General features: G+C 50.3%; 2 protein-coding genes across 2 annotated transcripts in view; one reads left to right on the top strand and one right to left on the bottom strand.

Annotated features, from left to right (window-relative positions):
- Mgat5 (alpha-1,6-mannosylglycoprotein 6-beta-N-acetylglucosaminyltransferase) overlaps window positions 1-8,004 on the top strand; it is a 265,798-nt gene extending 257,794 nt beyond the window's left edge. The window contains exons 17-18 of the mRNA XM_059280607.1: window positions 3,129-3,286; window positions 7,545-8,004. Coding sequence (XP_059136590.1) covers window positions 3,129-3,286; window positions 7,545-7,743 — 357 coding nt within the window. The 3' untranslated portion in view covers window positions 7,744-8,004. The remainder of the gene's footprint in view (window positions 1-3,128; window positions 3,287-7,544) is intronic.
- An 8,150-nt stretch (window positions 8,005-16,154) lies between these two features.
- The window catches only part of Tmem163 (transmembrane protein 163), a 179,809-nt gene continuing 168,375 nt past the window's right edge, over window positions 16,155-27,588 (bottom strand). Inside the window, exons 6-8 of the mRNA XM_059280559.1 lie at window positions 25,789-25,900; window positions 20,235-20,376; window positions 16,155-16,934 (exon numbers count right to left, since the gene is read on the bottom strand). Coding sequence (XP_059136542.1) covers window positions 16,874-16,934; window positions 20,235-20,376; window positions 25,789-25,900 — 315 coding nt within the window. The 3' untranslated portion in view covers window positions 16,155-16,873. The remainder of the gene's footprint in view (window positions 16,935-20,234; window positions 20,377-25,788; window positions 25,901-27,588) is intronic.

Genomic DNA, 27,588 nt, shown 5'->3' with positions numbered 1-27,588 from the left:
ACATGTAAAGTTGTGAATGGACACACACCTTCCTCTCTCTTAGCAAGATCTGTATAATGAGTGAATGTGTAAATGGGTAAGTGAAGGAGCAGTTGGCATAAGACAGCCAGACAGCTTGCGTTGCTGGTAGCCTGGGCTGTGGGTGAAGGACAGAGGAGCCATCCCTCCAGCTTCCTGATCACATCCACTGGCCATTGTACGTGTGGGTGAGGGGAGGCTGATGCCCAGCACCTGCGTTCCCACTGTGCCCTGCAAGCAGCTGGGCCATGAGATGCTTTCATAGATCAGCTGTGGCTATGACCAGTGACTCAACCCCACGGTAGTGCACAGCACTGTTCTCCTCAGCATCCTTCTTACCTCTCCTCCCTTTTATCCTCACAACTGCACAGGAGTGAAGGGCAGATGTCACTGTCCCCGTTTCCTATATGGGTCAGGTGGAGGGAGCTTGCAAGGCATCCATGAAGTCCTCCCGCTGGGACCAGCCCCCCTCTGCCATGCTTTCTGTGACAACGTGCGTGGGCTCCCTCTGATCAATTGTTACCTTCAAGCTGTCTGGATGGTTCTCTAAGCTTAAGACTTGGATGCTATTTTTACTATTCCTGGACCTTTTGGCCCCTAGAACAGACTCCTGAAAGGATGCCAGGCCATCGTGAAGAGCAGGGACAGGTACCTGTGGGCCCGTTTTGTTCAGTGCAGACTTGAGCGGGGCATGTGTGTGGAAGGGCCCCAAGGAAGACAGCTGCTGTCACATCAGCTCCACCGTGCAGCCTCAAGGGCAGCTCCCGCTGTCTGAACCTTACAGCGACTCCGGCCCTGCTGCAGACTAGATGCAGGGTGACCATTCATCCATGAAACCCAGCTTCTCCGTATGCCTGCCAGGCCTTGTCTGAAAGCTGCCCTGGGAGAAGCAACTTTCTCGGGGAACTTAAGGGAGGCAGTGAGTGCCTGAGCTTCTTCCTTTATTCTGCTGGTTGCACCACACACAGTACAGATGAGCCAGGGGCCAGATAGGACCAGGGCCTGTGCCCAGAGCCAGGGGCCTGGGGTCAGGCTTCAGATCTGGCCCATCTGACTTTCCAGCTTCAAATTTCACTTCGTAGGAGGGTGTGAATGAACGAGAAAGGAAACTCCATAGTTGTTCCGAAACACCAGGCACAAGGATACAACCCAGGGGCTATTCTAGGAGAGAGACAGAGTTGTAAGAGCCAGAATCTGAACGTTTAGCCTTGCAGGCTTTCCACCTCCCCCGCCTGATGTTAAGTGTGCTGCTGAGCCCTCCATAGCCACAGCACATCCCCGAGATGATGGACTCAGGATAGGGATGCTTCCTTTCCGCTCCGTTTACATTTCTATCCATGACTGGGCCTCGTTGCTGTGGGTTTGTGGTAAAGCGGTACGTCGTGGCTGAGCAGGTCTCAAAGCAAACCTGCACAGCTCGGGGACTCGGAGAAGACTTGGTGGTCGAGAGCACTTGCTGCTCTTGCAGAAGATCCAGGTTCGGTTCCCCAAACCCACTGCAGGCTGCTTATAACTGCCTGTAACTAACTACTGCTCCAGTGGATCCAGTGCCCTCTTCTGGACTCCACAGGCACACACACATACACAAGTCAAGTCAGTCTAAACAAACAAATAACAACAAAAACCTGCTTAGCTCACGACTGGGTAGATGGGAAGGGACTCCTACATCCCCTCAAAGGCAAGCTCCTAAGGTCCTGAAGGCTGTAAGCCTCCCAAAGGCTCCAACATCTCCCAGGAGTACCTCATTGGGGACCAAGCTTTCAACACATGGGCCTTTAAGGATACTAAAAGTCCAACTGTAGTCACCAAATTCAAGAGGCAGAGAAATTCTCACTTACCTTCTGGTTCAGGTACATTGTGGTCTAGGTGTCCTTGGGGATTGCCTGTTGTAATGGTTATCTAATTGCAAACTTGACTGCATTTACCATCACCATGGAAACACACCTCTGGGTGTGTTGATGAGGGCGTTTCCAGAAAGGCTTAACTGAAGAGGGAATTCTGGGTAGAGGTGGCACTGTCCCATGAACTGGCTAAAAGGGAGAAGGCAAGCTGAGCAGAGCATTCTTCTCTCCCAGCTTCCTGCCTGTGAGCACAGGGCAGTCAGCTGCCTCACCCACCATGACTGTACCATCAGGTGAGCCAAACAAGCCCTTGCTCCCTCAAGTTTCTTTTGTGAGCTATTTTGCCACAGCAAGGAGACAAGTAGAAAAGTTGATACACCTCTCCTGCTGTCTGGTCGCCTAAGAGGCTTCGGGTATGCTGAATTGAAACTCTCTTCATTGCAAATTTGAAGGGCTGTGAGAGGCACCCGTTCGCTCCCGAGGACTTAAGGTGCTTACGTTAACCAGCAGGGATACACTGTAAGCTTTTCCAGATGCCCGCGTGTCTCTCAACTGTTGGTTCTGTCCATGACAGCTGTCCTGATGGATGGGCAGCTCTCATATGCAAGCTTTCCACAGCTGTGATGGCAAGAACAGTGGCTGTGAGTGTAGACTGCACCGTACTGGGAATCTGCACAGTCACGCTGTTACCCTTAGCAACAGCATCCAGACCCACAGGACTGTGCTACCCATGGCTTAGTGCAGGCATGAACTGTGTGTAGTATTTGGAGAATCCAAGAAAAGGGGTCAGAGCTAGTGGGAATGGCCCCAAAGATGGTCCTCATGAGAAATGAGGAAGTGTGTGTGTGTGCGTGTGTGTGCGTGTGTGTGTGTGTGTGTGTGTGTGTGTGTGTGTGTGTGTGTGTTTTGAGACAGAGCCTCTAGCCCAGGCTGGCCTCAAACTCATTTTATAGCTAAAGATGACATTGAACTTCGGACCCTCCTGCCTTTGCCTCCCAAGAGCAGGGATTAGAGGAATGTATCGCCACTCCTGGTTTACCCAGTGCAGGGGGTAGAACCCAGAGCTTCATACATACGAGAAAGCCATTCCTCCAGCGGAGCCACATCCTCAGCCTGGAAACTGGTGTTTAAAGAGGTCACAACCTGTCCCAGGGACGTGTCCTCCTCCTCACTCTTTCTGAGCCTGGCGCCCGTGGTTGGTTGCTGGGCTGGAGCTGCCCCATTGTGTCCTGGGTCCCCTCGCTCATGACGGCTTCGCTGTTGTTCTAGGACTTCTGCCATGGCCAAGTGATGTGGCCTCCCCTGAGTGCCTTGCAGGTGAAGCTGGCCGAGCCTGGGCAGTCGTGCAAGCAAGTGTGCCAGGAGAACCAGCTCATCTGCGAGCCGTCTTTCTTCCAACACCTCAACAAGGAGAAGGACTTGCTGAAGTAAGCGCTTCAGGGGGGAAGGAGATGCAGGGCCTGCTCAGCCTCTGTGCGGCTCTGTCTTAGAGTCGGACTGAGAGGTGCCTGGGTTTGCTCTTGGGGGTGGGGGTGGGGGTGGGGGGAGCAGGTTGCAGCCCAGAAAGAGCTCACCTCTCACACTCAACACATGCACACATATGATGTGTGTATGACCTGGGCTTGTGTGAAAGATGTGTGTATGATGTCTGTTTATATGATGTCTGTGTACACGCATGTATTTATGTATGTCCGTGAGGGTTTGCACACTCACTTTGTACAAGGACATGCATGGAGAGGTCCAAGTACAACCCTAGGCATTCCTCATCTTCCGCCTTATTTGAAACAGGCTCTCCTTTGCTTTCTCCACTGCTGGCCTGCTTGTGAGCTTCCGGGGAATCTCCTGTGTCTGCCTCCCAGCTCCAAGTAGGAGGGCTGGGATTACAGGTGTCCACCGCCACACCCAGCTCCGCATGGGTCTGGCCCATGTTAGTTCAGTTTTCTCATCTGCAGACTAAGAACATTCTCGGGTGCACTAAATTACTTCTTTGCTTCAGCAAAAGCACCTTAAGGAAGGTGTGTTCAGGCTCCCAGCTTGAGGGTGCAGTCTCCATGGCAGCCAGAGCATGAGGTAGAGGGTCACACCTCATTCGCGTTCAGGAAGCAGAAGGAGATGGAAGCTGGAATCCGCTTGCTTTTTCCTTTTCATTCTATCCAGGACCCCAGACCATGGAGTGGTATCCTCCATATTTAAGATAGGTCTTCCTTTCTCAACTCGCCCGACCCAGAAACTCTGACTCACACGCCCAGAGGTTTGTCTCCTAGGTGATTCAAATTGATGGCCAATATGAACCATGACACTTAGGTAACAATGAGATGGTGACGTTTTTAATGTAGCCCAGGCTGGCCTTGAACTTAACTATGTAACTGATGATGACTATGAAGAGACCCTACTGCCTACACACACGCACACCTTTTTAAATATTTAACCATAAGTAATTTAATGTTTTAATTTAAACAGTTAATGCATAGAGCCCCGGGAAGTGCCAGTGCCCACCCCAGAAGCCCAGTGGGGCCTTGGTTCCATAAAGAAGAGCGTGCATTCATGTGAAGCCAGATCAGTAATATGGCTACCTCTTAAAGTTAATTGCTATCTTGTAAAAATTCAAGTTGAAATGATCCCCAACTTATAGAGGTGCAACTTATAATTTTTTTCTGCTGTATTGCTGTGAAAGTCTGATTATTCAGGAGACATTGTATTTCACATTTTAGATAATAGGTCCAAAAGAAAAAAAAAATCAATTTAGCCCCTGCAGGGACAAGAAGATGTTCAGGTCAAGGGAGAGGCACAGTATTTGAAAGTGGCCAGAAGCTCTGTGTCCACAGCCTCGTAACTGTGAACTTGACCAAAGTGCTCTGTGGTGAGGCCGCAGTGTGAGCTGCTGGAGGACTTTCCGAGCAGCCTTGCTGCAGTGGATGCCACCCTGCAGCCCTGCAGCCCACAAGGGACTCACTTGCCGTGTATCCACATATGCTCTCAAGTAATCAGCAGTGTCTAGGTGACCCAGGGGTATGGATCATTCGTTTCCTCCACCTGGCCTCTCAGAGGTAGTCGGGGCAGCTGCTAGGTGACAGGACACCAGAGGTGTCTTAAGTGAAGCCACAGCAGTCACCATGATCCTCCTGCAGGAATGAACAGGGACGTGTAAGTCTGTGTCCCAAGGCCATGCACCCCATGGTGACTTTTCTCTCCTAGCTGCACTCTAGATGACTCTTCCTCAGCGTGGGCCAATTGGGGACCCTCTGAAGGACCCGGGAGCCTGTGTTTGTCACCTGTGATGTTGCTATGACAAAATGCCTAACGGAAGTAGCTTAAGAAAGTTTAAAGTTCGTCTCACAGTTGGAGGGTGGGGAAGGCAGAGCGGCAGGAATGTGAGGCGGCTGGTCACATGACATCCACAGTCAGGAAGCAGAGAGGTGGATGCTGGGGCTGAGCTCGCTCTCTCCTTTTTATTTGGACTGGACTCCAGTCCATAGAATAGTACTGTTCCCCTTGAGGGTGGGACCTCTAGTTCAGTTAACCCAGTCTAGAAGTTCCTCACAGATGTGCACAGCATGTGTCCTGGATGATTCCAGATCCCGATAATGAGTATTAACCATTGCAAGCATTAACTCTAGCTGACTGCTACCTCACAGATTCTGTGAGTGCTCTGGTAATGCCACTTCTCACAGGTAGGTTTATCTAGGCCCATCTTACAACAGAGAAGTGCAGTGATTTGTCCAGAGTCACACAGCTGCTACAAGACAGAGCTCAGACTTAAACATAGAACTGCCTGGCACCTTCAATACCATGTTCTTAGAACCTCAGGAGTAACTGGTTTCCACTAGCCCCCGGGCCTTTCTTGTTCTGGGTGGGTAGGATGGGTACTGGTTGGAGGGGGCTAGTGCAGCCTACCAGAGAGGGAAGGACCTAAAGTTCTTTGAGATAAGAGGCCAGTACTAGCTGGGTGTGGTCCAGCACACTACAGTTCCAGCACTGAGGAGGCAGAGGCAGGAGAATGAGGAATTCGAGGCCAGCCTGGGCTCCATGAGACCCTGCCCAAAAAAGGGGGGGGGTTGGAGAGAAGGCTTCACTGGTCTCTCACTTGTGCTTGCCAGTCAAGCTCAAGAGCCTGAGCTCGATCTCCAAGAACCCAAGCGACAAAGCCAGACCTCACAGCATAAAAGTGCAATCCCAGTGCTGGGAGACAGTGACGGAGGATCCCGAGTGCTCACTGGCCAGCCTAACCATCTGGCCAGCTCCAGGCCTGTGACAAACCCTACCTCAACAGAACAGGGTGGACAACTCTCCTGAGGATCAAGACTTCTGACCTCACACATGTGAGCATGCGTGTGTGTGCACACACACACACACTGAATTGAACAAAGAGTCCAGTGTTGCTGGGATTAAAAAGCCTTTGAAAACAGACCTACTTTCCTCCTCCTCCTCGTCATTCTCTTCTTCATCTTTCTCCACTCCTTATTTCTTCTACTTCTTTTAAGACAGGGTCTCATGTAGCCCAGGCTAGCCTTGAACTCACTGTGTAGCTGATGATGACCATGAACTCCTGCCCCTCCTGCCTCTACTTCCCAGCTGCCGGGATAGCAGGCCTGCCCCACCATGCCAGCCTCTTCTTTGGTGTTTGCTTTGCTTTGCTTTGAGACAGTGTCTCACTCTGTAGCAGAGGCTGGCCTAGAACTCACTCTGCAGCAGAGGCTGGCCTAGAACTCACTATGTAGCCCAGCTTGACCCTGAACTCAACTGGGATTACAAGTGTGAGCCACCATTCCCAGCCAAATAGTAAGTGAGCATCTAAAAATAGTTCAGTAATGCATTGCTTTGTCCTGGTCTTGCTCCTCAGAAGTGGCTACTGCTTGCACATTAGTGTTTAGACCTGTGGTGTGTGTGTGTGTGTGTGTGTGTGTGTGTGTGTGTGTGTGTGTGTGTGTGTATGTGTGTATGTAGTTGCACTCATATGCATATGTATGTGAAGGCCAGAGATTAACGTCAGCTACCATTCCTCAGGTGCCGTCCACCTTGTTTTTGGGGACAGGGTCTCCAGTGTTCCTGGGACTCACCAAGTGGGCTAGGCTAGCTGGTCATCGAGTCCCAGGAATCTGCCTGTCCCCAGGTCCCCAGCACGGGGATTACAAGTGCATGCCACCCTTTCTTGTTTAACCTGGGTTCTAGTCATGGGATTCCCGTCCTCGGGCTTGCATGGCAAGCATTTTACTGACTTGAACTGGCTTCCCCAGCCTCCATTGTGGCTTTCACACACCGTGTTCATCACCCTGTTCATCACCCTGTTCCTCCTGCCCTGTGACCTGCCTCCTCCAAGACAGCTCTCGCGATGGGGGACACAGTTCTTCTCCATTGTTTTTCAGCAGCTGCACAGAGCCCCAGAGCACAGAGTGCCTGTTCCCCGCCTGAGTGTGCAGAAAAACTGTTCTCAGTTTTTCTCCGTTACCGATACCGCTTCCCCCAAAGAGCCCAGCCTCAGAGCCAGTCCCAGGCACACATGTTTGGCAACATGCTTTTCTTTGCATAGTTGAGATCCCCAGATGGGGAGAACGGAATCAGACGGAGGATACTGTCTCTGAAGCAGGACGATGGGATATGCTCGCACACCGCAGAGCATGTGATCCAGCAGTATGGACAGGTCCTGTCCCGGCACCTTGACCTCATGTACCTTTCTCTTCCTCTTAGGTATAAGGTGACCTGCCAAAGCTCAGAACTGTACAAGGACATCCTGGTGCCGTCCTTCTACCCCAAGAGCAAGCACTGTGTGTTCCAAGGAGATCTTCTGCTTTTCAGTTGTGCCGGGGCCCACCCCACACACCAGAGGATCTGCCCCTGCCGGGACTTCATCAAGGGCCAAGTGGCCCTCTGCAAAGACTGCCTATAGCACAGCCACTCCGAATTTGTTCAGATGGGAAAGAGGTGGCTCCACTGGGCAGGGCCAGGGGGCCGAAGTCATTCAGGGACTCTGACCAGAGCCCAAACTCTTTGGTCCAGGGCTTGGATTTGGTACTGCTCCAGCTGCAGCCAGCGCATCCCAAGAGTTTACATCAAAACCGCAAGACAAGAGAGGTCAGACCAGGGGCCTGGCTTCTCCCTGGTGCGACGAATGTCCTCTCTGTCCCAGAAAGTGTCCAGGCAGCTGCTCCAGGGTTTTGTTTTTTTTTTTTTTAAGAAAGAAAGGATGAAAGTCTGGAGACTCATTCAACTGAAAACAAAACAGGAAGAGGAATTGAGCTGATTGGAAAGAACTTTGGGGACATTCTTAAACCCATTAATTTATTTATTTGGGAGGATGGGGGTGGGGTCGGGAGGGAGGAAAGGGGTTGAACAGAGTTTCCTCTTTGTCCCCCCACTGTTAATCGCCACCATCAGGAGCTTCTTGTTCTGCTGGCATCATGCAAGATGCAGAGGTGGCATGCTGGAGGGCAACTATGGGAGCCTGGCTCCTGGTGGCCGGGGGCAGCACAGGAAAAAAAAAAAAAATCTTTAAGAGTAGGGATGTGGCTCAGTTTGCAGAGTGCTTGCTTAGCATGCGTGGAGCCCTGGGTTCCATCCCCAGCACTACATTAAACCAGGTAAACACCTGTAATACAGGTAAGAAGTAGAGACAGGAGGATCAAACATTCAGGGTCATCCTTGGCTACATAGCAAAGTCAAGGCCAGCCTACAAGAGACCCTGTCTCAGAAAATGGAAAAAAAATTTTTTTTTTTTTTTTGCTTTGAAAACACGGCCAGGCTCTGTCGAAGCATTATCATGGAGCTGAGGGTCCCGGGTGTTGGCTTGGCAGGTGGCAGCTAAAAGGCAGATAACCTTGGTGGGGACAAGTCTGTGTGTCCTGAGGGCCCTGCCAAGTGCCAAAGACAGGCTGGGCTGTGGACAAGAAAGGCTGCTTTCCTGTGTGTCCCCTCCCCATCCACCTACACAGCTTGGCCCTGATTTCTGATTAGAATTCCTTGGTCAGGTCACAGAAACACAGGATTGTGTAATTCTTTTTTGCTGCTGTGGTAAACTGGCCCGCCCTCCCTCTAAGGGAAGGAACGTGAGAAAACTAATGACTCCAAGAACTGCCCTTGAACTTGGAGGGGGGGGTTCTTTAGCTTCAAAACAGCTAAGATTTGGGGAAGAAGGACAATCTTAGAGTTTGTAGCAAGAGGCAGATTCGTCCTATGTCCCCAGTGATGTCTGATGTTGCTGAGTTCCAGGGAACGGGCTCCCCATGAACTTGGTGGTTTCTGGGGAAGTAAGGACAGTTCAGAATGAATGCTACACGATGTCCTGGCTGCTCCCCCAGTGGGTGTGGCTTACGGAGGGTGGGAGACTGGAGCTGGCCTTTACTTGAAGCACTCTTCTTAGGAGTGTGAGCGGCCCTGTGGAGGACCTGGCAGCAGGTTAGCCTAGTCAGATATGCTGGAGCCCTTTTGTGAGCCCATCCCTGCTGAGGTATTGCCTCTGTGCTCTGTACACTTGTGAGTTTCTAGAGACACCGCCCATGCATCTCTCCATGCTGGAGAATGATCCAACCCTCTTCTACCTCTCGGCCTAGCATTGTCCACCCAGCCCGGGCTGGTAGAATAGACTTCCCAGCCTGCTGGTGCTGCCCAGCGCCCCCCTGTGGTCAGACGGAACCTCTCTGCCTAGCTGAAAAGCAGAGCGAGGTCCAGGACTGGCTGAGCCCTCCGGAAGCAAAAGAAAGGAAGCTTCTGCTTTGGGGTGACCAAGGGGTAGGGAGATGGGGCATGGGACTTCTAGGTCTGGGAAATCTGATCTGCTTACCTCTTTGCTTCTATCTGGGCGCCTACGCACACCACTTACACCTCCAGCCTTTGCCTAAGGCCCTAAGGTAGGCATCTCAAGGGACTGATACTTTAGTCGTAGAGAATGAAGTGGAGTGGGGAGGTGTGCTGGGGGCTGTGTAGGGAGATGGGGAATGGCAAGGGAATCCTATCCTAAGCACTGACAGGGTCCTTCAAGACCTGATTGGAATGCTCTCTGCCCAGGTTGAGCCGCCAGGCAGGCGAAAGTTTAAAAGCCTAGCTATGAAACATGTTTTATTAACTCTTGCAGAAGTGGCTTCCTGCAGCAAGATGGGAGAAAAAGGTGAGGAAGGATTTTTCCCTGACACTGGGCTTCTTAGCTGCACCCCCAGAGTTGTGGCAATCTGCCAGAGTTTCCAGACCTGAAGTCCCTAGGCATTCCCAATGGGCTGTGGGTGACAGTGCTGCCATTCAACCAGCAGGGGGTGCCCCAAGCTGAAATGATCCCCATGCTGCAGATAGCTGTAAACAAGCATGGAGTGGCAGCCTTGTTCCCATACGCAGAAGCTGCCTGGCCCTGAGCTCAGGCTCTGTCCACCTTCCTATTCCTCCTCTCCAGCTCCAGACCCAAGTCACGCAACCATGTAATAAATTCCTCTTCCCGTTTTAGCCAGAAGTAAGCCTCACTTTCCCTGGAGGGCTCCTGCTCTCTCGAGGTTAAGTGCACTCTAGTCGTTAAGGGCATTATCAACAGGTGGGGTGTCCCCTTAATATACATCAGCTCCCAGCCCTCCTGAGAGTTAGCAAGGTGTGGCCAAGTGACCCTCCAGAGAAACTGACGGTGGGGGTGGGGGGCATTCTGCCTGTCGGGTGTGGAAGTCAGTAAAGAATGAACTCACAGCATTGCCATGAAAACCTATTGTAGAAACCTAGGCCTGGGTATAACTGAACCTTCCACAGGGAGAGACACCTGAAATCAGAACTCGTGTTCTCCTGCGCTGTGATCCGATCTCGTCTTTGGGGTTATTTCTCCGTTTGTGATGTTAGGCTCTTAAAAATAGGGGGGAAACCTTTATGTGATTTATTAAGAGAGAATGCATTTCTTCAGAAGGTGAAGGCCTTTTCATAGCAAGAACTCCTGGGGGGGCCATGCCTCAGAGGATCCCAGTTCACACCTCATGCATTTCTGTGTGCGGTCTGATTTCGTGTGCAAATGGAAACGCTGTATGAAGTTTTTTGCTTTGACTGTTTTGGAGTTTTGTTTTGTCTCTGAGATGAATCATTTGATTTGTTTTAGGTTCTGGTGAGTGTGTGGAAATACTTGTCTGGTTTTTTTTGTTTGTTTTTTTGTTTGTTTTTTTGTGGTGGTGGTGGTGGTGGTGGTGGTGGTACATGTCTTCCTGACATGTCTTTTCACTTCTCTTTGGGGGTTGGGTTTTGAAGGCTGGGTGCCAATGAAGGCTGATAGCAGATTGTTCCAGCCTGGAATAACTACACATATGTCCACAGTATGTGTGCACGCACATAGCTATTTATGTTCCCGGTCATGTGTGCACACAAGACTGTACATTTAGCGTGTGCGCATGTGCGTGTTTATATATGTTCCCAGTGTGTGGCGTATGCACATGCACCCCCAGAATTCTTTTGCTGGTACCCTCAGGACCAGACCCTGTCTCTTGAGTCTCATGGTGGCCAAGGTAGTGAAGGGCTGCATTCCCCAGTCACCCCGGCCCTGGCTGACACATTACTGAGGCAGAAGATCAGCCTTGAGGACATCTCCGCAGAAGCAGTAGCCCCCACATGCTTCAACTAGTTGGCGTGATGGAGATGAGAGATGTCCGCTCCCTTTTTTCCCTTCCTTGGTGAATGAACGTGGGTGTTGCTGCAGTACTGCTCGCTGGTAATGACCTATCGGTGAGTTGGGTTGCACTGAAACTCTCTGTTGCTTATAGACGAATGTGTGTGTGTGCTTTGTGTCAGACCAGGGTGGTTCACCTAGATTGTGTGTAATTAGGCACCGCCACCCTCCCCCAAACTTCTTGACCGAAAAGGAAAAGCCAAGTATTTTGTTAACGACAGGCTCTGCTGTGTGTGTTACTATTCCAAGCCTGGACTGTTTTATTTATTTAAAACTATTTTAATTTCTCTATTGGCTTTATTCTTATCCCATCTGTCCCTGTGTGTGGCTGCAGAGTATGTCTTCATTAGAGTAGACGGCTGGCAGAAATAGATTTATAGTCATTCAGGAAGCTAGCAGCTTGGAGCTGAAGAGGAGTTCCTTTCATTCTTATTGCCTTCAACAGAAAGTGCAAAGTCAAGTTGTTTTGGTTTGGGTTTTGTTTTTTACATATAGCAAAAGACCAAATTAGCTGTATAGTCTTGGATACCGGAAATAAATTACTCTAGCTCTCCTAGCCTTTAGGGGTCTGTGGGGATCCCATAGCACAGTGCCTGGCTCGTAGAAAGCCTGGCGAATGTTCAATATTGATATTAGTAGTATATTATAAAACTTGAGAAATAAAGAGCTGCGCTCACCCCCTATCTGTTAATTCAAACATGATGGTTACATAAAAATCTTGTTGAGTCGATCAGTGGTATAGGAATTAATTGTTCCAAATGTTTAAGCTCTGTGCCTACCATGCTCACTGGAATTCTAGTGTTTTCTTGAATACACTGATTGGAAAACATGTCAGTCTTCAGCACTCCATGAAACAAGACTGAAAGACTTTATTAAGTGAAGTTGAACCCACCAATATGTTCTGGAACATTCCAGGGGTTTCTTTGGGGAACTTTTTGAGCTCAAAATTAAAAGTTCTCTCACAAGTTGCACTCCTTGAATTAGAGTTTAATTTTTATTCCTCTATAATGCAATAATAGAATCTTCAATTTGTTTAAGGCAAAGAAAGTGAACTACTGGATTTACAGTCCCGGGGAGACCCTTTGCTGCCCCCTGCTGGACAGGGTGGCTCCCAGCAGGTTGGTTACCTTGGCCACATTCCCATCCTATCCAAGATTAATCCCATGACCTGGTCCCCCCCCCCCAAAAAAAATAAATAAATCCACCCCCCCCCCAGAGGAGCCACGTGAGGCCCTAAGGCAGGGATTTTTGACTCCTTTCAAAACTGGGCCCAGAGGTCACTTGAATACCAGTTTGCTGTTTATGTTCTGCGGATTTAGCCTCTTCCGTGGTAAAAACAGCTCTGGGTGGATTTCAGGTGCAGAACAGAGAGGAGAATTTCGGGGAATCCAGCGTGCTTTTCCAACTCCTCTCTCGTCTCAGTTTAAGGGATGAAATGATTGGGTTTATCTTTTTCAGAGCCCAATCCGCCCCCGATTTTGTGGCACTTAAGGCTGCCATCTTCCCACTCAGACCCTCCCGCTCCACCCCCCCCAGCTGGGATGCCTATGCTGATGTGGTGGGTAGTTGGAGGTACACAGAGAGAGCATTGGTGGATGGCGGGCCGGGAGCATGAGGACATCAGCCCATGGAACGCACCCTTTTTGTTTTGTGGTTTTGTTTTGCTTTGAGCCCATCCCAAGTGTTAAAGGAAATAATGTAACCACGATGCCAAAGGACATGGTGACGTCCCTTCTGCTGCAGTTGCTGTCACAGCCTTGATGTTAAGCTCATGGCCGCTCATGTCTGTGTCTTCAAATGGATCCTGGTGCGCTGGTTTTCTACTGTCAGTCCTGGGGCTAAGTCACAGGGTCCTGCCCATGAAGTGTCGCTGTCCCCAACTTACTGTCCCAGGCGAAAAGAACACTGCTTTGTTTCCCTGTGTTGTAGAGAAACTAGGGAGAACTTTATTTTTCAATAAACTTTTCTTGTGTGATAGGTGGTAGTGATTTGGGAGAGGGGGCATTGGTGCCCAAGCTACATGTCATGGAGTCAACACACTGTCAAAGGCATGTCCAAGTAGCCGATGGCTGGGGACTGGGGAATTAGATAGTTGAGTTTACGATTGATAGCTGAGCTCATAAAGTGCTTGCTATGCAAGTGTGAGAACCCGGCTCCAACCCTCAGAATCCACTTTTTAAAAAGGCAGGCACATGCTTGAAACCCTAGTTCTAGGGAAGAGACAACATGGTTGGCATGCATGTAAAACCCGTGACTTGGGGCTGGGGAAATAAATGGCTGGGTGGTAACGTGCTTGCCAGGCATGCACAAGGACCAGAGTTTGATCCCCAGAACCCACGGGAAAAAAAGCCAAGTGTGATACATACTTGTAATCCTGGCTCTGGAGATGTGAAAACAGGCATCTCCTTGGGGCTAACTACTCAGCTAGCCCACCCAAATCAGCAAGTTCCAGGCTAGTTGGCATCTCATAGAACAAGGTGGACCATGTCCTGAGGAACTACATGTGAAATTAACTTCTGGCCTCCACGTACAAGCACAAGCGTGTGTGTGCGCGCGCGCGCGCACACACACACACACACACACACACACACACACACACACAATGGATAGGGGAAGGGCTTCACCACTATGTGCCCTTATATCCAGCTCAATGCTAAATGGAAAGTATTCTTTCCGTCTTCCATTATCACTGAAGAGGGCTGAATTGGAAAACAAACTGCTAGATTTTTTTTCTTCAGAAATAGCTCTGGCTGCACAGTGGCGTTTAAAACTGTATCCGAATGGACGGTAAAAGGCAGAGCACCTCCATCCACCTGCAAGTGAGGAAGCATCCTGAGGCCAGGGACGGGGGGGCCATGAGAGTTGCCCGTGGGTCTCAGGCAGTGGACAGCTGGCTAGGCATGCACAAAGCCCTGGGTTTGGTTCCCAACACCATAGATGTTGACATGGTGCACACCTGTAATCCCAGCACTCAGGAAGTTGAGGCAGGACGATCAGGAGTTCTCAAGGGACCTCTCTGAAATTAGGGGCCCTCTGGGTAAGTCTCACTAGACAAAGACACCGTGGAATTCACAACCATATGAGGCTCAGCCCCCTGAACTCGGTGTCTGTTGAATACAAGGAAGGGGGCAGGCAAATTTACGGAAACTGCATTCCCCAGGCATACTTGCACACTATATGGGGAATGTGCCAAGTGGGAGACTCTTTGGTGTCCCTTGGAAAAGTCAGTTGGACTGTGACTACAATTACATGTCACTTATTCAAAGTTCTTAGGTCAGAAGTGCTCCAGAGAGCTTGGAGGACGTCTCAGCGGATAGGAGCACTTTGCTTTGCTAGTGTGAGGATCTGAGTTCAAATCCCCCACATCCAAGCAGGGCGTGACCATGTTATGCCTGTTAACTCCAGAACCATGGGAGGCAGAACCGGGAGAATCTCGGGGGCTTTCTGGCCGCCAGCCCAGCTCCAGGTTCAGGGAGAGATCTGGTCCCTGGGGAATAAGAGAGTGTTAGAGGAGGACACACGCATGCACACGCATGCATACACACACACACACACACACACACACACACACACACACACAGTAAACAATGTTTCTGATCTTGGGACTTTCTGGATTTTGGAACCTTTGTCTCCTTGAGTTAGCTTTGGGATGAGACCCAAAACTGAACAGGAAACTCATTTATATTTCCTATGTGCTCCAGACTCATGGTCTAAAGATCATTTCACACCTGATTTTTAGTGGGCCTGCGTTTGCACTACAACTTGTCACACAGGCCAAGTGTGAATTTTTCTACTTGGGCCACCATGTTGGTGCACATTCTTGAGCATCTTGGATTTCAGATTTGGGGAGTCTGGGTGTTCAGCCCGTGCCTTCCCTTTGGCAGCACCGAGGGAGATGAGACACCACCTTGGTGAAGCTTGGAGACTTGCAATCCCTCTGCCCAGACAGTGTCTGCCTCCAGGGATCTCCAGCAGAACCCTGTAACTGTGTGGTCAGTTGGGGTGAGGCTGGCCTGGAAACTACAAACCCCACATCAAGACAGACAGACAGACAGACAGACAGAAGTATTGCTGTCACTGTCACCAGGCACCGGCAACCCTCCCCGCCTGGTCCACCTCACCCACAACAGAAAGCCTCCCTGCTGGAGGTGGGGAAATGACTCAGTGGAGAAGCTCACTGTGCGAGCATGAGGACCTGACCACAGATCCAGAGCACCCACAGAAGAGCCGTCTGTGGTGGCGTGCACCTGAACCCCCAGGACCGGGAAGGCAAGATAGACTCCTGGAACCCACAGGCTAGTCATTCTAACTGAATCAGCAAGCTCTGGGTTTGGAGAGAGAGAGAGAGAGAGAGAGAGAGAGAGAGAGAGAGAGAGAGAGAGAGAGAGAGAGAGAGACTGCAATAGATACTCCCTACACATCGGCATGCACACCAACAGCTCTCACATACAACCTCCCTATACCATTCAGTGGCCAAGGTCTTTACTGGCCTGACATGGCTGCCCGGGTGGGCAGTGCCTTGAGTCACAGCACACAGTTGAACGGGGGACATGTCTATAGCACTTCTACCTAATGTTGCCTAAGCTGAGGACATCCTGATCCTTCTGGAGGAGTGTGTGACCCACTTCTCGCAGACTCTGAGGCACCGTGACCACTTAGCACAACAGACCGAGATACGCAGATTCAGGTAATGATTATAATTATTTATTACAAATAAATGTATAGAGTTTCACATCTCTCAAAAATGGTTCCTGGGTTCTCATGAATGTGCAGGTTCTGATGTGGAAGAAAGGGCTGTGTGCTTACGTAGCCTGTCCATGCAAAGCTCATAGGTCACTAAACACCTTAAAAAATAGAATGGTCTCCTTCTGAACAAATCCATTTAGTGTCGGGATTAGTAAAAGTGTAGGAAAGGGTTGATAGACGTTAGGAGGGCATTTTCTGATGGAATCTGCTGGGAGAGAGGAGTGTGAATCTGGAGGTGGCTTGGCCACGTGTGTCGGGAGGAGGTGACTCGGTCAGTTACTGTCTGGTTTTGGCTGACAGTGAGCGCCACGAGTGGCTTCCTGTCAAGCAGAGACCCTAGCCTGCTTCCAAGAACTGTTTGACTCCAGGAAATAGAAAATGTCACTTCCGGCTCAAGATTGGGAAGCGTGGCAGGCCCCTCCCACGGGCAACATCGTCCTAACGTGTTTGATAGCGGGCAACCGGGTGAGGATGTAGGGCAGGTCCAGCCTCCAGGCAGACCTCATCCCATGATGACGGACTCTATGAACGAAAACTTCCCAAAATGAAACGGGATGTGCAGTTAAATATTGGCACCATCTGCCTTCGCGGAAACCTCTCGTCACCATGGTGACGCTCTTCGCCGGGGCAGCCCCTGCCGCCCCTCCAGCCGCCTTCACTCAAACATTTCGTAGTGACGCGTCTGTCTCACTCTGGGCACCATGTCGATGAGGAGCCTGCAGAAATGAAGACAGACAGGGTCACCTTGACACCAGGAGAGCTTGGGGAAAACGAGGCTGTTTGTGTATGTGTGTTTGTGTGTCCTTTCCTGTGTGTTCAGGTGCATGGGGTGGTGGGTGCACAGGCGTGTTTGGCGATGGGGGCTGTGGAAGCCAGATAATCTTGTCCATTTTTCCTTGGTTGCTGTCCACCTTGATTTTCTGAGGCAGGGTCTCTCATTTTTACCCAGAACTCACCAAATAGGCTAGGCAGGGTGGATGGCTAGCAAGCGCCACGGTCTTCCTGTCTTCCTGTCTGGAATTATGTGCATGCACCACCAAACTAGCTTTTTTTTTTTTTTTTTAAATGTGGGTTACAGGGATCAAACTCAAACAACTGTGCTTCCCCACCTGAGCTACCCCTGAGTCTTATCTGTGACTAATTCTGCCCACATGCCACACCACTGTCCCTTCAAAGGCATACAGCTCAATGGTTTCCCGTATATACGTGAAGCTGTGCGTTCACCCACACTGCCTTAATTCCAGAACACTTTTCTCATTCTCTGTGCATGCTAATAGTCAATCCCACTTTTTTCTTCCACACCTCTTTCCAGACAACCCCTCATCTACTTTGTGACTCTGCTAGTGTATCTATTCTGGAAATTTCATATTAAAAAGTATATGGGCCAGGCGGTGGTGGCACACACCTTTAATCCCAGCACTCAGGAGGCAGAGCCAGGCAGATCTCTGTGAGTTCGAGGCCAGCCTGGTCTACAGAGGGAGATCCAGGACAGGCACCAAAACTACACAGAGAAACCCTATCTCGAAAAAAACAAAAACAAAAAAATATGGCCACATTCATTTGGCACGTTAGAAGTTCTCCCACACTGTAAGGTGTACTGACACTTCCTTCATTTGGATGCCTGAGTAATAGTCTACTGAATAGATACACCATATCTATCCCTTTATCAGCCAACAGGGGACTTCGGCTTGTGTGCATTATAACCAGAGCTGCTGCAGCGTTCATCTAGAGGTTTTGACAAGGTTGTCTGTGTTCCTCTTTTCTCATTTATATACTAAGGAGGGAAATCCCTGGGACAAATGGTAACTGCATGCTTAGCACTCTGAGTATTTACCAATTCTCTCCAAAGCAGCGCCACTGTGAGCATTCCCAGCAGCCATGTCTGAGGCCCACTGTCCTTGCCAATGCTTGTAACTGTCTCTGAGTTTGAGGACGATACCTTAGTGGAAGCCAGGAAGCACTTACCTTTTAAAAATACAGCACCTTGACAGGAATGGTTCCCTCTAAGGACAAGTCCCGTCTAGATGCCATATCCAGGGAGTGTCACTGGAAGGCTTCTTCAGTAAGTGGCCCCCATGCTAAGATGGCTTGGCCTCCCTCCAGGGCAGCCCTTTGCATGGAGGAGGCCCATTTTTTAATTTTTTACATTTTAGTGTGTGTGTGTGTGTGTGTGTGTGTGTGTGTGTGTGTGTGTGTGTGTCTGCACACACACCACAGGGCAACTTTGGAGGTCAGTTCTCTCCTGCCTTCAACCAGGTGTGTCCTGAGGATTGAACCCAGACCATTAGACTTGGCTGCAAGCACCATTATCCCCTGAGCCATCTCACCAGCCCCAGGAGGGGTCCCTTTCGTAAAGCCTTGCCAAGCCTAGGGCTGCCTCTGCCTGGCCTCCTCTGATTCCCAGCAGCACACATGGGCATCAGGTAACAGGAAGGATGACACTCACCTGGGCACCATGAAGACCCACATTATAGCACCCTGGAGATAAAGGCAGGAGGATCAGAAGTCCAAGGGCATCCTTGGCTAAATAGTGAGCTTGAGGCCAACCTGGACTACCTGAGAGCCTGTCTTAACAATAACAACAACAATAATAATAATTTTAAACCCACAGTATAGAGGAAGGAAAGGGACCATTTAGTGGATAAAAAGAACAAGGAAAAAGAAAATGAGTGTCTGAAGTGCAAAAGCCTTATCTCTCCCCAGAGTCCCTGTTTCAGCTGTAGAAGACCACCCCACAAGGAAGGCTGTACCCCAAGCAGGCCTTTTCCAATCTCTTGAAAAAGGTCAGTGCTATACAGCACTGTCCTCTGAGAGTGACTCCACCATCTTTTTTTTGTTTTCTTTTGTTTTGTTTTTCGAGACAGGGTTTCTCATGTAGTTTTGGTGCCTGTCCTGGATCTCACCCTGTAGACCAGGCTGGCCTTGAACTCACAGAGATCCACCTGCCTCTGCCTCCCGAGTGCTGGGATTAAAGGCGTGCGCCACTGCCACCCAGCTCCACCATCTTCTTAGTCAAGGCAGCTACAGCAACCCACAGGCGACCCTCGAGAGCTGGCCTGTTGACATTCCCTCAGAGGATGGGCCAGGCAGGGGTGGGTCATCAGAGCACACACACTAGCCTGCCCCACACCTCCCTTGCCCCAGCTGCTTCCGTGGTCTCAGGGGAGGGGTGGGGGGAGGGGGCGGCACTAGAGTACACAGAATGTGAAGGTTAGCTGCGGACTATTCCACATGTGCAGCTACGAGGAAGTCATCATCTACAGTGGGGTGAGACATTCCGATGGTGAGGCTGTCTGAAGGTCACCCACCATACTGGTTAGCTGTAAAAATTTTGTTGTTGTTTTGTTTGTTTATTTGTTTGTTTGTTTGTGTTTTTTGTCAACTTGACACAAGCTAGGTTCATCCATGAAGAGGGGGGCTGAATTAAGAAAATGCCTCCCCCAGGTTGCCCTGTAGGTGTGTGGGTATTCTAGATTAGTGATTAATATGGGATGGCCCAGCCCACAGTAGGCATGCCATCCATCCTTGCAGGCTGAGCAAGTCATGAGGAGCAAGCCAGTGAGCAGCATCCCTCCCTGGCCTCTGCTTCAGCTCCTGCCCTGACTGCCCTCACTGATTGATTGTGACACAGAAGTGCAAGATTAAATAAACCCTTTCCTCCCCAGGTTGCTTTGTGTCATGGTGTTTATCACAGCAACAGAAAGTCGCCTAGAAAACCCACAGGCCTGTAAGTTCTCCTCATCCATGCTCCTGTAAGTTAGCCCAGTAACATGCACCGAGCTACATGTGGGTGGGATCGTGACTTTGGTCCATCTTTGGTGCCCTGTCTGGGGTGGAGAGATGTCTGTTCACCTTTCCCCAGGAAAAGCAAATAGAGCACTCATGTTCCTAAGACATAAAGGAATAAGATGTGAGACCCTTCTTCCATTTCCTGGCTGGAGAAAGGGCTGGGAGGAAGGAGCGTTCTCAGAGCATTCCTGCTCCCTGGGTGATCCAAGATAAAAAGAGAGCCGTACTTGACCCCGTAGGCAAAGATGGTGAGGCCGATCAGGACGCCGATGCTGCCGTCCAGGTACCAGACTTTGGAGTTGTGTTTGAACACTTCCGCACTCAGAAGGATGGAGAAGCCCATCACTCCCCCAACAAGGGAGTTGAACCCTGCAAAGGAAGAGAGATCGCACACTGATCTGATGTGGACATTTCACAGTCTATGCTATCAAGTCTGGATGCCTTTGCTTCCTCTCCCTGTGTAGTCTGTCTGTGGGAGGTGAGATGGGAGGCTACTTCTGCCTTAATATTTTACCATCTCCCACATCCCAGGCTGTGAAGCCAGTGTCTTCTCAGACTGCAGGTTGTCTGAATATTCCCGTGGGTTAGGGATATGGCTCAGGTGGCGGGCATCCCCAGAACTGATGCCAAGCCAGACACAGTGGCATGGGCCTGTGGGTCTGTGATCTCAGCATTCCTGTGGCAAGATGGAGGACAGGGACAGCTAACTAGTCCTGGACGCTCACTGGCCAGTGGCAAACAAGAGACACTGTCTCAAACAAGGTGAAAACTGAGGGCCAACACCTCACATTGTCCTCTGAGCTCTACAGGAGTGCCCTGGCACACACAAGCACTCATATGTAGAACATGTGTATGCGCATATACACATGGGGGATTTTTTAAAATATAAATCAGAAAGACACTCCTATTTCTCGTCACACCCAAACTCTTCATACACACACCCCTCTACCAACCATTCCACCTCCTCCGTGGGGCCCTTGAACTTACCAGAAGCCCCTCCTTATCTGGGCCTTCCCATGCATGCTGCTTCCCTCACAGCATGCCTCCTCATCCTCACAGTTTTGTTTCTCTTACAGTTCTTTTCTCCCTAGCATGATACTTCTGCCTTAATATTTTACCATCTCCCACTAGAAAACTAAGCTTGGGGACGGAAGTTTTGTCCCTTTCCTTGCTGCGTCCCGTGTCCCAGAATAGGGTGCTGATGTGGCACCTTGCAGCCTGGCTCAGAAAAGGTAAGGAGCTGAAGTTCCCCAGCCGGCCACTAGATGTCCACCTAGTTCCACCGAGCCAGTCCTCACCGGTCAGCACCACGGACAGCTGTCCGAAGCGGCGCCAGTGAGCAGCTGCTGGGAACTGGGCTCCTTAGCTTAACACTTGCAGGAGGGGACCTCTGCTTGTAATGGCATAACCTGACTCTTATTGGCTTCTCTTTCACAAACACAGGGACTAGGGACTGATTACAATCTGCCCTGCCCATTTGTGTGTGTGTGTGTGTGTGTGTGTGTGTGTGAAAAGAGGTCACCCTCAGCTGTCATTCTTATATCACATTCTATCTTGTTTTTCAAGACAGTCACTGAACCTGAAGCTAGCTGGTCTGCCCAGGCTGGCTAGCCTGCCCCTGCCTCTGCCTCTGCCCCTGCCCACCAAGCCTGGGATCCCAGGGTCCTGAAAGTGCTGGAGCCCCACCACACACACAGCAGTCTCTGGCAGTCACTCACCAGACCCAGGCTTGTGTTCTCACTTCTAACCTCAGAGACGGTCTACAGAATAAACCCTGTGGTTGGCTTCACGGCACAGCATAGCTGGGACCGTGTTGGGGCTAACACTGGCCTGACTTTAGTGACTAGACTGGAATCTGTGTAATTAATCTGATAAGAGGCGGCAGATGTCTCACTCCTTTCCAACTTGAAGATACTCAGAACCTCTATGAAAAACCTTATCAGACTATTCTGCACGGAATTAATGATTACCCTGATTCCTCCAGACTGCCAGCTTTACTCAAAATGTCCCCAGTGTGACCTCTCACATAGTTGTCTCACTTTTATTACTCATTTGTGCCCAGAGCTATTTTACACTTGTAGCCCAGGCTACCTCATACTCACCAAGAATGACCTGGAACTGCTCATCCTTCTGCAGACCTCCCGAGTGCTGGCATTACAGGTGTGCTCCACCATGCCCTGTTTACTAGGTACTGGGAATGGAACCCAGATCTTCACTCATTTAGGCAAGCACTTTACCAACAGAGCTACACTCCTGGCTCCACCTTCGTCCTGATGGCACATCTGCATGCTTATTGAATATCTACAGCATCAAACCAGCTGGGCCAAGACCCACTAAGCTGCATGAAGGAGATGCCTGCCATTTCCCCCTGGCTCCACCATCCACCAGCTGCTGTCTCTTTTCCCTGGAGACCTGCTTCTTGGCTGTAAAGACACTTGCCCTCCATGCACACACACAAAGGTCCCGGCTAGCTGAGCCAGTGGGGCCCAACTCCCACAGGGTTCCAATCCAGGATGCATCAACATCATGGGAACAAGACAGGGGCTGTCCAGCCTATAGGATAAGGTTTCTAAAATGTTGCTTCTGGTCTCTTTTGGGAAAGAAGATTCTTGGCTCTGCCTCAAGCAGAGAGACAGCCACAGGGCATGCATCAAAGTGAAGCAAGACAGAAATGCAGGGAAAATTGGGGGGGGGGCATGAGAAGAGAGGGAAGCCCCTCCCCCAGGCATCTGGCTAAGGCTTCTCACCAGCAGAGAAGCAGAAATCTCCTGGTAATTAACAGCTGCTTAAGACTTCTCTCCCTTCTTAGCCACAAGCCTGGAATTTTCTGGGGATCTCACCAGAAAGCCCATTTTCAGGGAAAGGACATGTATTAACCCCTCCCCTCGTGATTCCTAGTTTCACCTTATCAAGATATAGTCCCATCCAAGGCATCTCCAGAGCGACGGAAAAGAGGGAAAATGGGGGGCAGTGCTTAGCAACCTTGTAAGATGGAACTTGAGAGACACCAGAAGGGTCTACATGGCTAATCCTAAGACAGCTAATTACTGTCCCTTGAGGAGTTCGCACCCACACTGGGGTACATCTTACTCCCGTATTCTCCCTTGAGAAGCACACTCCCCCCCCCCAGTGTGACTGTATCCACTGTCTTCTGAGCACCTTCGTGTGAGCCTGTGTTAAAATATCTTCAATAAGCCCATCAACTCCACTTTACCACACCGGCTAGTTCTGAAACTCTTCTCGTGTCAAAGTCATCAGTTCCAAGTGGTCGGAGTCAAAGTCCCTAAAAGTCTAAGAGAACTCCCCAGGCTACTGAGGGTGGCAGAATGGATATTTGTCTTCTCACAAACGGACCCCCAACAATAAGGCCAGCCAGGGCTCCTCAACCCTGACCCCACGTTCCTTCCAGAGAGAGGGGAAAGGGTGGCAGGTGGCTCCCTAATCCTAATCAATGAACATCTGGAGCCCGGATTCAGGACTGAGCAACGAGGAGATGTTGCTGTAATTACTATAGCTCCTTTTGTCTGAGACACCCACTCCTAGGAGAGGGGCTATTCCCACTATTCATGGTGAGTCATCCTCTCTAGCCATCCCTTGTGGCCACCTCCTTGCCTCCACGGGACCCTCTCCCCACTTCAGTGGCCCCCTCCCTCCCTTCTGTCCCCCACTCAAGACACCCAGAGTCATGTCTCAAGAATTATTTAAATATTTGATAAAAACAGCCACACTTCTGCCCTTGACTCCCCATTCCCTGGGATCTGCCCCTACTAACTTCCAGAGCCCCTTTCCATTGGGCAGGAAGCCCCTTCCCTGGAGGAAGCCAATCAGCATTCATCTGCTTGGGAACGAACACTTTCATTCCACCTACTGATTTGTTTTTGTCTTTGGCACACACACCCCCCACTGCCCCATCCCAGTGTGAGCATGACGGACACGTTCGCTTAGGTGTGAATGGTTGTGTGGGTAGAAAATCAAACTCAGAGGGACAGAGGAGGCGGCCCAGTCTGTCAGTGAGGACTTGAGTTCTATTCCCCAGAACCCATGGAAAACAAAGCAAAACAAAAAGCCAGGCATAGTGGCATGCATGTGTAATCCAGCTCTGGGGAGGGAGAGACAGGAGGACTCCTGGGGCTCACTAGCCAGCTAGTCTAGTCACAACCCAAGGAGGACAGTGACTGAGGAACGACCGTGGCTGTCCTTCGGCTGCCACACACATGTGCAACTGCCACACACATGTGCAACTCAGTGAGGTACTCAGTACAGCAGTGGGAAGTGGGAAGTTCAGTGAAGCCGAACCACAGATCTGAGTACGGAATAGCTCTGAGGTCAAGGGAACACCACCCACACAGGCGCAAGGCCCTTCAGTCCAGGGAGATGAGGTCATGATCTGTGACGGTCAACTTGACAGTCTAGCCTCAGTGGGCGAGAGAGTCTCAATGAGGGGTTGTCTAGATCAGGCTGGCCTGTGGGTTTGTGGGGAATTGTCCCTGTTGACTTAATTGTTGCGGGAATGATGTCTAAAGAGGAGGCACCATTCCGTGGATTTGGGCCCTGGGCTGTAGAAGAGTGGAGAAGCTAGCTGTCACTAACAAACATGCGTGCATGCATTCTCTCTCCCCTTGACTGTGGGTGTGATGTGATTAACTCCTTCAAATTCCTGCCTTGACCTCCCTGAAATGATGGACTGTGACCTGGAAGTGTGAGCCAAATAAACTCCTTCTCCCCTAGGTTGGATTTCGTCGGGGTATTTCATCACAGCAGTAGGCGGTCTTCACGATCATGGGCAGGTCTGGGGGATGGATGGCTCTGACCATTGAGTCCACACTCAGGCTTCACGCTTCATCACAGCGGAGGTGGGGAGAGCAGATGCATAGAGACACCCGGCCTCTGCATCCAGTAGAGCCCGGGGACCGAGAGGTCCACTTTGGAAATGACCGTGGGACTGCCTGTGCTGTCCTCATCTGAGAGGCTCAGCAGACTGCCCTGACCACTCTGTGATGCCCCCCTGAAGGCACCAGGTGGTGAAACAGATGAGGGAGGCACAGAACCCACAGCTTAGAGAGACCAAGGCCCCACGAGGCTCTGCTTTCTTCTGCTATAATAACCTGGGCCACAGAGATGTGCCTCAGAGAAAGATTCAGTCTCAACCTCCAATCCATTCAGTTTAAATAAAATTGGCTGGTGCTTTGTTTAAGTTTTGAGGCAGGATCTCATGTAGACTGTGCTGGCCTTGAACTTACTATGAAGCCAAAGGTAAGCTTAAGCTTATGGTTCCCCTGCCTCCACGTCTCTAGTGCTGGGATGGCAGCTGTACACCGTTATACCCAGATGATACCCTGCTGAGGCTCAAACCCTAAGCCTTGTGCGTGCTAGGCAAGCACTCTATAAACTGGGTTATGTCCCTAGCTCTATTCCTTTCCTTAATAAAATAAAAGGCCAGGTGTGGTGGCACACACTTGTAATCCCGATGCACGGGAGGCTAGATAGGGAAAAGGAAAGTCCAGGGCCAGCCTGAGCTACATATGAGACCCTGTCTCGGGAAACCCAAAGAACTCCAGTCACCTCTACTCTGTTTTGTTATTAAACTTAGAATGGTAGACACCTGCGTTGGTGTGAGAGCTCCAACCATCATGAAGTAAGCAGTTTGGGGACTAGAGACGGTAATACATGGATCCCCTAGTTGCTGAGTTCACTTGCAAGACCACCATCGACCTGCGTCCACACAGCACCTTCCCTGTGTCGGAGCTCAGGCCTCGGACAAGGTGTGCCTGCACCACTCACCGTCTGTAATGAGAGCTCTGCTTGTCAGGACCTTGCCCAGCATGAACTTCAACACGGCCAGGACGCTGCAAAGGATCCCACTCAAAATGGAGACACTGAACAGGAAATCATCCTAGAAGAGAACATTCCAGACTTTGACATGTCATCGCTGGCTAGAGCAAGCCTCACCACCGGCTTTGTGCAAGCAATCCATCAGTCATGCTGCCACCAGGTGGCAGCATAGTGCAGGTGGTCCCCTGTGTGACCGGAGTTGAGAAAAGATTATTCAAAATAGCCAGACTAATATTTACAAAGCGATTATGTATTCCCTCCCTTCTTACTCTTCTGCTAAAACACATAGCAATCATTGATTGTCAGCAGGGTTGGTCATAATGCCGAGAATGATGTCTAAGTGGTATTCTACAGACAATTCACAAAGCAGGCAATTGAGAATCCGGGGGTCACGTCACTGCCCAAGAACCCTCTCTCACAGAACCAACTGGTTTAGCCGCAGGATCATTTCTGTGCACAGATACTTAAAACCCTGTTTTTTTTTCCATTCACACAATTGAGATTTCAAAGATAGTCTTCAAGGTGGGAAAAAATGGTGCCTAAAAATAGTCACTGTTGACGTGATTTTAACACTTCCTGTAGGTGCTGCGTTAACGTTTGCAAGCAAACGGGTGAGTCACATGTGCAGGGCTGGTGTCTTCATTTCTATCTCCTGACATCAGGCCCCCTGAGACCCCCTTTGAACTCCCACGCGCTGCTCCCCTGAGACACAGCCTCCAGGTTCTCCCGGATTAAAATGCAACCGCCAGCAGAAACCCAACCCGGTGGCAGATACCCAGAGAGAAACAGGATCTTCCTTAAGCATTTTATTAATAAATTCACTATCCTAGTGACAGGCCCAGGGACAAAAGAGACAGCGTGGTTCGCAGGGCTTGAATCTAAACTAAGTCATCCTTGAAAGATCACCTCTCTGGACTTGGGGTTTCTGTATAACGTTAAAGCATCTCCCCCAAGACCTCCCCCCCCCACACGCCATTGACAGAGGCAGCTCTGGAGGTGTGTGCTCACAAATTCTCGTTTTCTCTTTCTTCAAGAAAAACCAGTTATCCCAAGATCACCAGCTCTCCTTGAACCTGGGCTGGACTTAGAGCCTCAAAACCAGCAGATCTAACATAGGAAAGGGGAAACTGAGGCGGCTGAGATGGCCTGGGGGTGTGAGGATGCTTGTTGTCAGGCCTGCTGACATGAGCTCCGTCCCTGGGACCCATGTGGTGAAAGGACAGAACCGACCGCCCCAAGTTGTCCTTGGCCCTCCACCCATGCTGTGGCAAGTGTACATGCACACTCGAGTGTGTGCATGTGAGCGTGTGCGTGCATGCACACACACACACAATTTAAAATGTATTAAGAGATGGGGGAATGGTAACATTAGAGCATTTAAACCCACCAGACTCCATCTAGCCAAGTAATCAAAGCTAACATCATCTGTGCTGATGTCACATGTCCTGTGAGGGGCTGGGACTGTGCCTCTATTGTGACTCGCCCCCAAATCCATGGCCTCCATTTAACATGAAGACTATTAAGCAATCCCAAACTAAAATACAGCTTAGAAAACACCCGACCTTCATTGCTCTCGTGTCAAGGTCTCTAGAGGCAAAGATACATCTGGAACCTGTCACCAACTGAGCCCTGGGGAGGTGTGATAATTAAATATAGTGTGGCATCTGAGGGTAGGTTCAGGAACAAAAAGCATCAGTGGGAAAACTGAGAAGTCAAAACTGAATCCATAGCTTTGTCTGTGGTATCGTG

This window comes from Peromyscus eremicus, chromosome 15 (assembly GCF_949786415.1).
Source record: "Peromyscus eremicus chromosome 15, PerEre_H2_v1, whole genome shotgun sequence".
Classification (NCBI taxonomy): Eukaryota; Metazoa; Chordata; class Mammalia; order Rodentia; family Cricetidae; genus Peromyscus; species Peromyscus eremicus.
Note: the sequence above shows the minus strand (reverse complement) of the source record. Positions and strands in the feature narration are given on the sequence as shown.